We start from the raw sequence: 13179 nt of genomic DNA on the forward strand, positions 1-13179 counted from the left end.
CTGGCCAACATTCTCAGAGCATGTGATACATCATGTGGACCAGTACCGGAAAGAGAAAGTGAAGAAAGAGGAAGAGGAAAAAGACAAGCAACTGAGCAAAAAATTTGCACAGTTTCAGCTCGGAGAGCTGTCCAAAGCCAAGAAAGACAAGGGAAAGGTACAAGCACCAGTGGTCTCAACCGAATCAACTGAGCCCAGTCCGGCTACTGTAGCCCCAGTAAGTACAGCAGCACCTCAACCACATGTGATCCAGGCAGCAGCACCGCACCCACAAACAGTGCCAGGAGTGACACTGCAGCCACCGGTGATGCAACTAATGGCACCACTACAAACAGTGATACCACAACCACAAATAGCACCGCAAGTAATGACAATGCAGCCGCATATGATGCAAGTGCCGCCGCATATGATGCAAGTACCGCAGCCACAAATAACACAAACTCCTCAAGTGCCACCTCTTACAAGACCAACACAGATGACTCCAGCCATACAAGCACAACCCTTACACACGCATGTGCATATGCATACAGCAGGAGGCGAATTTCAGCGAGGAAGAGGACGAGGAAGAGGTAGAGGAGGATTCAGGGGAGGAATGAGACAACAAGACGGGAGACTGGGCCTAGCAAGCCAGCAGCCAGGCTATCCCAACCAAGGACAGCCCTGTTGGGGATGCGGGCAATCAGGACACAGAAAAGCAGAGTGCCCAATTAATCCATGGCCAGGACCACCACCTGTTGGATCTGGGGCAGGACCATTTCAGCAGAACCAATGGACCGGACCGGCAGCAGATTGGGGATTATAAAAAAAAAAAAAAAAAAATCAGTCAGCCTGTCATACGCTGATGGACTGGCTTCCCCACTCAACCTTATATATATATATATATATATATATATATATATATATGTGTGTAGATATATATATATATATATATATATATATATATATATATTAAAAAATAAATAAATAAATAAAAGTATTAAAAGGAGTAAGGTTGGAGTTAAGGATGCCCTGTTCCCACTCTCAGTTTCACTCACACTGTATAATGTTTGAATAAATATGCCCATTTACAGTAGCTTGTTATACATTTCCAGGTTTGATTATGCATTTATTCTTTTATAATGCTGTATGGAAACAAAGTGTAATATGCGAAGAATGTGCCAACAACAATGCGCATTTTGCAGTCGTGCTGATTGCCTCTAGTTGTTTTTGGCACCAGCTGCTTATTATTATCACTTAAATTCAATCCAGCACCATATTTCCAAAAACAACAATAATGAAATTTAGACAGGCAAAGAGCCACATCAGGGGTAGCAAATGTGTTATCCGGGTGATGTCAACATAATAACAACAGAATCATTATAAAAGGATGGTGAAAGGCTAAAGGTGGGGGGATTTTCTTGGGACCTCTCCGGTGCGCTCCAAAAGATACAGGTTTAAACCTGTGCAATAAATTACGGGGAATCAATCGCTTCCTTGCACATTAACGTCAAACTACTACAGTCATGCGCACCCCCAAACCAATAGGTTCTGCTTTGGTGGTCTATCTGTTAGCATCGGTCTCTGGGATCAGACTGGATGGAAATGGATACACAGACGTAGTCTTCGCCATCAATCCAGCAGTGCTTGAAAACTCACAGCTCATTGAAAGAATAAAGGTAATATAAGCACTGAGATCAAAACATTCTGACGATTATCCTATAACTGTTTTAGTTAAGAATTATTTACTGAGAATTAAATGTATGCTTCCACCATATGTGGTAAACTGTTTGTTTGGTGAGTGTGCTGAGTGTTGCAAGTTTGCCATCCTTCACCAGATTCTGTCAGGTACAACACCGACAGCAACTACCTCAATATCGCCAATGTGCAGACTGAATCTGAACAGAATCGTACAGTTAAAATAGCTTCTTGAAATTCATTATTTGTTCCGTATTTTCAAGTTAATCCAGTCTTAATATAAGCAATGTAACAATTTAATGATGATTTAAAGTCACAGTTGTCATCCTGCTGCAAAGTTAATGTGTAATTACTCCAGTGAGCTACGACAATAAATTTGCTGGTCACGATGTTTTCCCGGGAATGTATGATAGTAGGACAAGCCTTTTTCCAACCCAATTACTCGCAGTGTGTGAAGAACATATATCTGCTTCCAGATTTTAGCCTGCCCTTTCATGCTGTGTGTATGCGCTTTTTATTTTTGCTTTGTTCTGCTCCTGTAGGACATGGTGATTCAATCCTCGCATTACCTCTTTGAAGTGTCCATAAACAGATTTTATTTCAAAGAGGTTAAGATATTAGTTCCTCCTAACTGGTCGAAAGGACAGTATTCCAAAGCACGGACAGAAACCTACGAAAAGGTAAGAATCATATGAAATGATTCCCATCTGAAAAAGAAGCAGGAAATGTAACTTTTCTTTTACTTACTGTTATACTGTATTATACTTGATTTTGCTCTCAAGCAAGCTTGTTCAAATCTTTGAAGTACATACTTCCACAGTTGAAATGACTTTAATCTGTTTCTTGAGTGATGATTCAACTACAAGAATGATGCCTAAAAGCATCAGAGCAAAGCAATTTTAGACTCACTATCAGATATTCCTTAACACAATAATACAGACGATAATGTGATGATAATGTTGCAGCATAAGTTACAGACAAACCATTAACATTTTTAAATCATGTTATTATAATATGTGATGACAATTTCAATTTTTAGGCAAATATAATCATTAATAAACCAAACCCACAACATGCAGATGATCCATACACTCTACAGTATGGTGAATGTGGAGCACCAGGAAGATATATTCATTTAACTCCAAACTTCCTGTTGATTGACAATCTCCTTCAAGCTTATGGACCTCGAGGTAAGAGACGAATCTGCTTCAAAACAATAAATTTTGGGTCTGAGATATATATGTGTGTAACCACCATTACTATCACCGAAACACAGGTTGCTAATGTTTGGACCAGAAATCTACATTAGGTTCGGCTCTAGGAGTGAATTGGCCACGACCACTGGTTGAGTAGGAAAAAACAGTAACAATGTTCAGTCAGTCAGTATACAAACTCAATTCATTTCAATTGACAGTGATGTGTGTTTCCAAGCTCAGATCTTTGTACATACATGTATTATTGCTACTATCGCTAATACTACTGCTAGTACTACCCGGGTAGTGTATTGGTAACGTTGGAGATCTCATGAATCTTATCTGTATCCAAAGGGAACGTGTCCAATCCACCGGCTGGGGGTAGGCTGGTAGGGTACTTGATGCGGCTTAAACACACTCCAGAGTCGCTGGTCAACCAAAAATGGCAGAATACTGTATGTGCCAAAAAAACCAATCTGCATACAGCAGTTCAAAATCTAACATTAGTACTGTACAGTGTCTTATTGTCATTAATAACAGTCATTCTGTAATCACCATCAACGCAATTGCAATTATGTGTCACTTACAGCGCAAACACAGTTTTTACATTCTGTGCAATGTAATACCAGTTCAAAAAAAACTTACAACACTGTCAGAAATCATATTTTAGATTTTTGAACATTTCTTTTGAAAATAGTGAAATGTGCCACTAAGACTAATTAAAGAAAGTGGCAAACTAACACAAAACCTTCCAGACCCTCCAAACCTTTTTTTGTAGGCATATACTCCAATGCATGATAAAACAACTATACCAAACAACTAAACAAAATAGGTGGTAATCATTAGCAACATAAGCAGGTTTAACCACAATTATTAACTGAAACAGAAACACATGTGTAGAGGGAATAAAACTGGGTGAGGATCAGCCATACTGAAAAGGTGAGGTTGCGGAGCAGATTGCTAATCTTACACCATAACAAGGGTGAGCATAGAAACACGACACAAGGTGGTCATCCTGCATCAGCAGGGTCTATCACAGGCAGAAATTTTGAGGCAGACAGGTGTTTCCAGATGTGCTATCCAAGCTCTTCTGAAGAAGCACAAAGCACAAAGAAACTGGCAAGGTTGAGGACCAGAAATGCAGTGGTCGGCCAAGGAAACTTAGTTCAACAGATGAAAGGCACATCAATTTGACGTCCCTCCGCAATCAGAAGCTGTCAAGCAGTGCCATCAGCTCAGAGCAGCAACCACAGGGACCCTGGTACACCCATCTACAGTCCGGAGAAGTCTGGTCAGAAGTGGTCTCACGGGAAGACTTGCAGCCAAAAAGCCATTCCTCAGATGTGGAAACAAAGCCAAACGACTCATCTATGCACAAAAACACAAGACCTGGGATGCAGCACAATGGCAGCAGGTGCATGAACAAGATGTCCTGCAACAGATGGTGTGGCCCCCACAAATCCCTGATCTCAACATCATCGAGTCAGTCTGGGATTACATGAAGAGACAGAAAGAATTGAAACAGCCAAAATCCATAGAAGAACTGTGGCAAGTTCTCCAAGATGCTTGGATAAACCTACCTGCCGAGTACCTTACAAAACGATGCACAAGTATGCCCAAGCGAATGGGTGATGTTTTGAAAGCCAAGGGTGGTCATACCAAATATTGATTTAACTATTGATTTTTCTGTTGCATGCACTTTGTATGTTGTTAATACATACATTAAAAACTATTCATTTCATTATTTTGAAAGCATTCTGAATTTACACCACTTTTTCACAAGTGCCTAAAACATTTGCACAGTACTGTATATATATATATATATATATATATATATATACATATATGTGAGAAGATTTTTCAATAAAATAATTGATAAATTAGTTGAAAAAATAATGAAGTGAAAGGTACGCAAGATGGTACCATCACCATACCTATGTGAAAATTGGTATAGCATGCTGGCAATACTGGCCATATAAGAATAATAATAAGAATAATGAGAACATATTATGATGAGAACAGGCCACTCGGCCCAACTAAGCTCGCAATTACAATTAAAGAGAATCCAAAACTGAATCAGATCTCGACTTGAACACAGCAAGGGTCTCTGTGTCAACTACATGACCTGGGAACCTATTCTGTGTATTGATAACTCTTTGTGTAAAATAATCCTTCCTTATATCAGTGTGGAACTTACTCTTAACTAGTTTCCATTTATGCCCCTTGTTTTACAGACTGAACCCACCCTAAAATGTATTGTTGTTAACCTTACTGAGTCCTTTTATGAGTTTAAAAACCTCTAGTAAATCACCCCTAAGTCTATGGTGGTGGCCATGCTTTGTATCGTAATAGCTACTGACATGTTGTAAATATCTTTTCTGGAATCATGTAAACTGAGGCAAATGTCACTGCCTAATACATCTAATACACCATTATTAGTTAGGCAGATCCACAGTTGACCCTAACCCACAAAATCAACCAGAGCTTGACAAGAGTCTGTGAGTTCATAAGTCTAGATAGCACATAAAATTTGAAATATCATGGGAGGTATGGGCATGTATCTTAAATTTACTTTATCTATTGTTTTGAAAGGAAATCTTAAAAGGAAATATATTTTATGCACCTATTTACCAAGAATCATAAAAATTTTGCATGAGCGTGTATGACTTAAACCAGACCTTGAATTAAGTTACGTCCTGCAAATGCTGAATTTATTTTCCAGAAAGAGTCCTTGTTCATGAATGGGCTCATCTCCGATGGGGTGTCTATGATGAGTACAACGAGGAACAACCATTCTACTCATCAGGGAACATTGCTGAAGCAACAAGGTACACCACTGTTTAATGCAGTCTAAAATGTAATTACTATTAGTGTAAAATTAGAATCATGTTGTTTAGAACAAGGTGTATTGTTATTGTTATAATTATTATTGTTATTACTATTATTATTAATGATACTACTACTACTACTACTAATAATAATAATAATAATAATAATAATAATAATAATAATATTTTCTTAATTGCATCTTGTAATACATCTATTGAACCGAATTCTGAGCGGTTTATTGAACACAGGCAGGATCGTAGAACGAAAAACAAGCAGGGTCAAAACCAGAGACAGTCCGAGTGCAGTCCAGGTTCAGGGAGACAGGAGCAGGCAGGGTTGAACACCGGGCAGGCAGAATCAATCGGGCAATCAGGGCAGAAACGGCAGGCAGGAATCAGGTCGAAACAACAAAACAGGTCAGGAGACGAGAAAAGCACACAGACAAAAACCGGCGGGGACAAAACAGGTGAACAGGTGACACACTGCTACGAACTAGCAACAGGACAGGGACACACAGGGAAGATATAGAGCAGCGCTAACGAGGGAATGGGAAGCAGGTGTGCAGACAATCAGGCGGTGGGAGATCGGACGGGGAGTGGGGCAGGGCTAGAACACAAGGAAAACAAAAGCACATGGACAGGAAAAACAAAAACACCACAGCTAAGGGGGCGGAGTACTGACAATTGGCCAGACAAGCAGAAAGACGAGTGCATTGAACCAGTAGATTTGAATTTTTGTGTCTTTGAATGCATGTTACCTATTATCTTGATCAGGCATGTGCAAAGTTTTTACTGGTACTATATGTAAAATTGCAAAAGAAAAGACATTTTAAAATACTATAAATTTATTAAACAGATATACACTTCTTTTGTCTGTGGCAGTGGCATTCTTTTTTTATGTAGATGCATTTTTTATGGTGATTTGGTGCATATGCATAGTACATACAGTATTATGTAAGACTGTTATGTTTCTGTGCCTCTAAAGGAAGTTTGTACACTTTCAGATGTCCCAAAGCCATTGTGGGTAGAAGGTTTGCTGTCTCCAAACTGCACAACTCTATGAAGTCCTGCTCTTTTGACCAAAATACTGGTCTGCCTACGGGAGACTGTGCATTCTATCCTGAGAAGCATCAAAATATACCTTCATCTATAATGTACCTTCAGAGTTTAGATCTTGTAAGTAGTAGAAAAAATGCAAAACTGTAAATGAAATTTATTATGAATGGAATTAATGCATGCATTTAACAATAAAGTTGTATTTAATTTTACATGTTATACATCATTTGTGCGTTGCAGACAGGATTTTGTAACAAAACCAGCCACAATGCAGAGGCACCAAATAAGCAGAACCGAATATGCAACTACAGAAGTGTTCAGGAGGTGATTGATCTGTCTGAAGACTTCAGAAGTTCTGTACCAATGGAAAAATTCACTCCTCCAGAGCCAAAGTTCACAGTGTTAAAGAGGAGCAGACGGGTTGTCTGCCTCGTTCTGGATGTGTCGGGAAGCATGTTTGTAAGTTTCTCATGTGATATATTTATATTTCTTTATCTTGTCACTTTATACAGGTGGCACAATTCTTTGATGGCATAATAACTCTGTTTTGTCTTTAAAAGGGTGGTAGAATACAGAGACAACGACAAGCTGCTTCACTCTTCTTACGGAGGATTGAGGAGAAGTCCTCTGTTGGCATTGTAACATTTACCCATAACGCTGACATCCTTAAAAATCTCACCTTGATTGACAGTAAAGTAACCAGGGAGGCCCTTGTGTCTTCCTTGCCAAATAATGTACGTGGGAGTACAGACATTTGTGCAGGACTTGAAAAAGGGTTTGAGGTAAAACACAAATTCCTGAAATTTAAATCAAAATCTTCACTATTTCATGTCTTTATACACTCACTCCTCCATTCCAGGAGCATTGCATTCAATACAGTTTGTCCTTAACATTCAATTTTATTATTAATTAATTACAATTTTTATTACTGATTTCAACTGTCCCTTCCGGCTTTAAGTGATATTCAAGCCAAAATGTTTTTTGTTTTTTAATATTTCTTCAAAAATGTTTTCAAGGTACTTCGTGAGGATGATGGAGACACAACAGGGGATGAAATTATTTTCCTAACTGATGGAGAGTCTGAAATAACCTGCATCGACAGGGTTGCTCAGAGTGGTGCTATTGTGCAGACAATTGCTCTTGGCCCTTCTCCAAATGCAATTCTACAAAACATATCTGAAATCTCAGGTAAAGAAAACAATATTGCATATTGCAGACAGTGTTTCTTTCTCTGTGCAATTTTATATATTCTATATATATTCTATATTGTGTACAGTAAGGCAGGGGTGGCAAACTTTTGAACTTGAGGCCATTTAGTCTTTTTGAACAGGCTATTGAAGAGACGAAGAATTATACCAAATTTCTCAGTCACAGGTAAATATAGTAGTAATATTAAAATCAACGAACCTTCTGCTGAGAGTGTTTTAATGTGAAGAAGGCAAATGATCAGTCAGAGAGGGAATTTTAAATTTATGGCTAATTTTGTGGGCTCATGTGCCCTTTCATATGATGATTATGTTACATGTATATTTGGTACCAAAGCAATCCTGAAAATGATGTATTTAAACTAAATACTAATCTCTCCTTCCTGTTGCATCAGCTGTCTGCATATCCTACCTTCTCACCTCTCTCTGCCTTTTGCACTTTTCCTCAAGCCTGCAGGTCTTTTTCCCAGGCAGTGTTCTAGGACCCTCTCCCCAACTGGATCTCTGCTATTTAACCCAGGATATAAAGTCTGGCAACCAAACAGATTAACAACTGTTGCAGCAATGAGGCCATTTCCCTGAGCTGTGTTCACATATGCCACAGAAATTGAAGATGAGAGGCTAATAGCTATTCTGTTCAATTCCTAGGTGAATATTTATCATTTCATATTGCACCTTCATGTGTCTCTTCTCAGAAATGCTTTTTATTGCATTGACAGGAGGAAAATATTTTGTAGCCAGAGAAAAATTGGAGACCAATGAACTTGTGGATGTCTTTTCATCACTTACAACATCCGATGGTGATCTTGCACGACAGACAATTCAGGTAAGCAGAAAGCAGTGGTCAGTGGAAAAGTAATAAGCCACAATTTTGTGTGCACTGAATATTCAAAAAATATGGATCTGTGTTTTTTCTCCAAATAGCTTGAGAGCACCGGGAAGAGAGCAGATGGAAATGGTTCATTCAATGGGATTGTTTCTGTTGATAAAACAGTTGGAAATCAAACAACATTTTTGATTATTTATGAAACAATTCCACCCAGCATCACGATAATAAGCCCAACTGGAACTCCGTGTCAGATATCAAATTTCAAACATGATGCCACCAAAAAAATGTTGTCTCTGGAGATTCCAGGAACGGCTGAGGTTTGCTTTTAACTTCTTGGCTTTTGTAATAATACATATAATATTCCTGCTCAAGTTCTGTAGACATCAATTCATTTTAGCTGTGCACTTTTTGTATCCATATCATGTATTTTCATCTGCATATTGAAAGGCTGTAGCTAGATAGGCACAATAGAATAATTTCTTAATTTTAAATATATTTTTAAGCAGAGGGGTGGAATCTTACAAAAAAAATATGCATGTTTTGTCTTTGAAAGAGGAATACTGGTTTCTCCTGTAAGTTATGTTATGCTTTAGGCATTTAGTCTCTAATATGTGTTCCTATCCAAATTATGGTTCCAGAGAGGAGATTGGGAGTACAGGCTCCATAACACAATGACAAGTCCTCAGTCACTGACGATGACAGTGACCAGTCGTGCTGCCAGAGCAGATGTTGCTCCTGTCACAGTGGAGGCCCACATGAGCCAGCAGTCCAGTGATGGAAGCAAACCCATGGCAGTGTTTGCAGATGTGAATCAGAAAGGAGTCCCTGTGACTCTGGCTGATGTATGGGCCACAATTGTGTCAAGTAGTGGAGACAAAGGAGAGATACAGCTTCTGGATAATGGCGCAGGTAATTAAAGTGATACTTTACTTCATTGTGTGTTCAGTTTGTAAAGTTATTTGACAGTTTGTTGGAGATTGGGAAACTGTATTTCCACTGTAACATAATTAATCTCGTCTTGTCTTTCAGGAGCTGATATTCAGAAGCATGATGGCATCTACTCTAGATATTTTACCAACTTGAAAGATGGAAAGCATAACCTGAAAGTGCGAGTAAGGGGACAAGGGGACAAAGCTAGAGCCAACAAAGGGCAGAGCCATGCAATGTACTTACCTGGATATGTGATTGATGGTAAATTATAATTACTATCGACTAAACATGCAACATTTCCAAGATTTTTGTAGAAAGCTTATAGGACATCATAACAAGTTCTCCTAAATACATCAGTACTCAGGAAAGAAGCAAAGACAACACGTGTGAAACAGCCAGTAAATCAGTAAATAAGCATCGGTAGTAGTTTGGATCCCATCTCAACAGAAATGCCATGTATTCCCATTTTCACCACCACAGACTCTGGTTGAATCTGGTCATGTACTGTGTTGGATACTGCAGATACAGAAGGGCAGAGGTTACCCTTATGGAATGCAAGCCCTCAGTTAATCACATAGAGCCAAGTGTGGGGCATCCAGCCCAGAGGTTGGCCTGATTAGGGTCAAAGAAGCTATTCTGAAGTGCATCTTTGTCCAAATACAAGACGATGGAAATTTTAGACAGTAGACGAAGGGAAGGTTTTTATTTTTTGTGGTGTAACTCACAGGAAACCAGCCAGAGGTACAGTGAGAGAGAGCTATTAATTATGAAGGAAATAAAGAAATGCACTTTAATAAAGAAAGAGGGGAGAGGGTATGGGCAGTAACAGCAGTTAACTTCAGAGATACCAAACTTCAACTATGGCAAAGGCAAATTTATTACTAATCACCATAAGACCCCAGATGAAATTAGCAAAAAAATCTCATGTTAACATGCTACATCAATAAGCCAGTTGCATGTTATGTAAACATTCTTATAATTCATTCTGTAAGTTTGTAAATATAAACCTACAAACCTATGCCTAACAATAACATTGCTTTTTCCAGGAGAGGTAAAACTGAACCCACCAAAGCCTACATTCAGTGGGAATGACCTGCAGGTGGATGTGGGCAACTTCAGCAGGACAGCTATAGGGGAGAGCTTCATCGTCTCTCTCCCTCCAGGTGTACCCCCTCCAGAATTCCCTCCCTGTAAAATCATAGATCTGACTGCAAAAATAGAGGAAGACCAGGTGTTCCTTAATTGGACTGCTCCTGGGGAGGACTTAGACCAGGGAACAGGTACTGTAGGTTTCCAAAATATAAAGCACTTGTATACAGCACATTTGATCCAATGTCTGGTGGTCAGTATTCCCACTCTCACTTTTTAAACTGTTGAAATAAATAGATAACAGGAGCAGCAACTAATCATACAAATTGTCTGAGTTTTCTCTCACTGTAATGTATAAAAAGGGAAAGCACTCTTTCCACTGATCCACCATGCTTCATCTTAAGCAAGTTTCTCTGTTTCCTTTTTTCCAGCCACAGCCTATGAGATTCGTATGAGTGAAGACTTTGAGCTTCTCAGGACCAATTTCAGTGATGCACAGTTGATCAACACTTCTGGCCTCCCACCACAAGAGGCAGGCTCTATGGAGGGCTTCTCATTTATTTTAGACAGTATCACCATGAAAAATGGAACAGTCTTATTCTTTGCTATCAAAGCTGAAGATAAGTATTATTTAAAATCAGATGTCTCTAACATTGCCCAGGCATCATGGATCGTGGAGTCAGAGATTGTGGAGACTGATGTGGATTCAGAAGGTATGAATGTAACAGCTGTTGTTTTATGTATCACAGGGATAATTGTAACCACTTCACTCCTTGCTGGCATAATAGTATATTTATATATAAGAAAAGTTGGCAAGTTTGATCCAAACCAAGTCATCTAAAGTTGACATTGAATCACCAGTACTTTACGATTGCTCTATATTCAAATTATACATTTCACAGACAGTGCTTTTTTGTAAGTATTTTAATTCTGTAGACATAATTTGATGAGTTAAGCTCAGTCATAAAATAGTGCAAGGATTTCACGGTAATTTTATTTGACATTGCAGAATTTAGGCACACTGAAAAATATCACACCCACTTTGCAAAGAAGGCAGATTTATTACTAATCACCATAAGACCCCAGATCAAATCAGCAAAAAGATCTCATGGTAACAAACTGTACATCAATAAGCCAGTTGCATGTTATGTAAACATTCTTATAATTCATTCTGTAAGTTTGTAAATAGCCCTACATGATGTCAGACTACAAACCTATGCCTAACAATAACATTGCTTTTTCCAGGAGAGGTAAAACTGAACCCACCAAAGCCTACATTCAGTGGGAATGACTTGCAGATGGATGTGGGCAATTTCAGCAGGACAGCTATAGGGGAGAGCTTCATCGTCTCTCTCCCTCCAGGTGTACCCCCTCCAGAATTCCCTCCCAGTAAAATCATAGATCTGACTGCAAAAATAGAGGAAGACCAGGTGTTCCTTAATTGGACTGCTCCTAGGGAGGACTTAGACCAGAGAACAGGTACTGTAGGTTTCCAAAATATAAAGCACTTGTATACAGCACATTTGATCCAATGTCTGGTGGTCAGTATTCCCACTCTCACTTTTTAAACTGTTGAAATAAATAGATAACAGGAGCAGCAACTAATCATACAAATTGTCTGAGTTTTCTCTCACTGTAATGTATAAAAAGGGAAAGCACTCTTTTTCTCTGATCCACCATGCTTCATCTTAAGCAAGTTTCTCTGTTTCCTTTTTTCCAGCCACAGCCTATGAGATTCGTATGAGTGAAGACTTTGAGCTTCTCAGGACCAATTTCAGTGATGCACAGTTGATCAACACTTCTGGCCTCCCACCACAAGAGGCAGGCTCTATGGAGGGCTTCTCATTTATTTTAGATGGTATCACCATGAAAAATGGAACAGTCCTATTCTTTGCTATCAAAGCTGAAGATAAGTATTATTTAAAATCAGATGTCTCTAACATTGCCCAGGCATCATGGATCGTGGAGTCAGAGATTGTGGAGACTGATGTGGATTCAGAAGGTATGAATGTAACAGCTGTTGTTTTATGTATCACAGGGATAATTGTAACCACTTCACTCCTTGCTGGCACAATAACATATTTAAATATAAGAAAAGTTGGCAAGTTTGAGCCAAACCAAGTCATCTAAAGTTGACATTGAATCACCAGTACTTTACGATTGCTCTATATTCAAATTATACATTTCACAGACAGTGCTTTTTTGTAAGTATTTTAATTCTGTAGACATAATTTGATGAGTTAAGCTCAGTCATAAAATAGTGCAAGGATTTCACGGTAATTTTATTTGACATTGCAGAATTTAGGCACACTGAAAAATATCACACCCACTTTGCAAAGAAGGCAGATTTATTACTAATCACCATAAGACCCCAG

At 38.8% G+C, this 13179-nt stretch overlaps 1 protein-coding gene across 1 annotated transcript; it reads left to right on the plus strand.

Annotated features, from left to right (window-relative positions):
* The first annotated feature begins 1502 nt into the window (after positions 1-1502).
* LOC118771656 (calcium-activated chloride channel regulator 1-like) lies at positions 1503-12548 on the plus strand. Its single transcript, XM_036519667.1, has 16 exons — positions 1503-1655; positions 2217-2354; positions 2714-2864; positions 5590-5695; positions 6700-6878; positions 6996-7210; positions 7312-7533; positions 7768-7939; positions 8676-8782; positions 8881-9102; positions 9424-9694; positions 9815-9976; positions 10762-10995; positions 11236-11517; positions 12050-12288; positions 12525-12548. Exons 1-16 carry the CDS (start codon positions 1503-1505, stop codon positions 12546-12548), a joined length of 2877 nt encoding a protein of 958 aa, XP_036375560.1.
* The last annotated feature ends 631 nt before the right edge of the window (positions 12549-13179 follow it).

Source organism: Megalops cyprinoides, chromosome 2 (assembly GCF_013368585.1).
Source record: "Megalops cyprinoides isolate fMegCyp1 chromosome 2, fMegCyp1.pri, whole genome shotgun sequence".
Lineage (NCBI taxonomy): Eukaryota > Metazoa > Chordata > Actinopteri > Elopiformes > Megalopidae > Megalops > Megalops cyprinoides.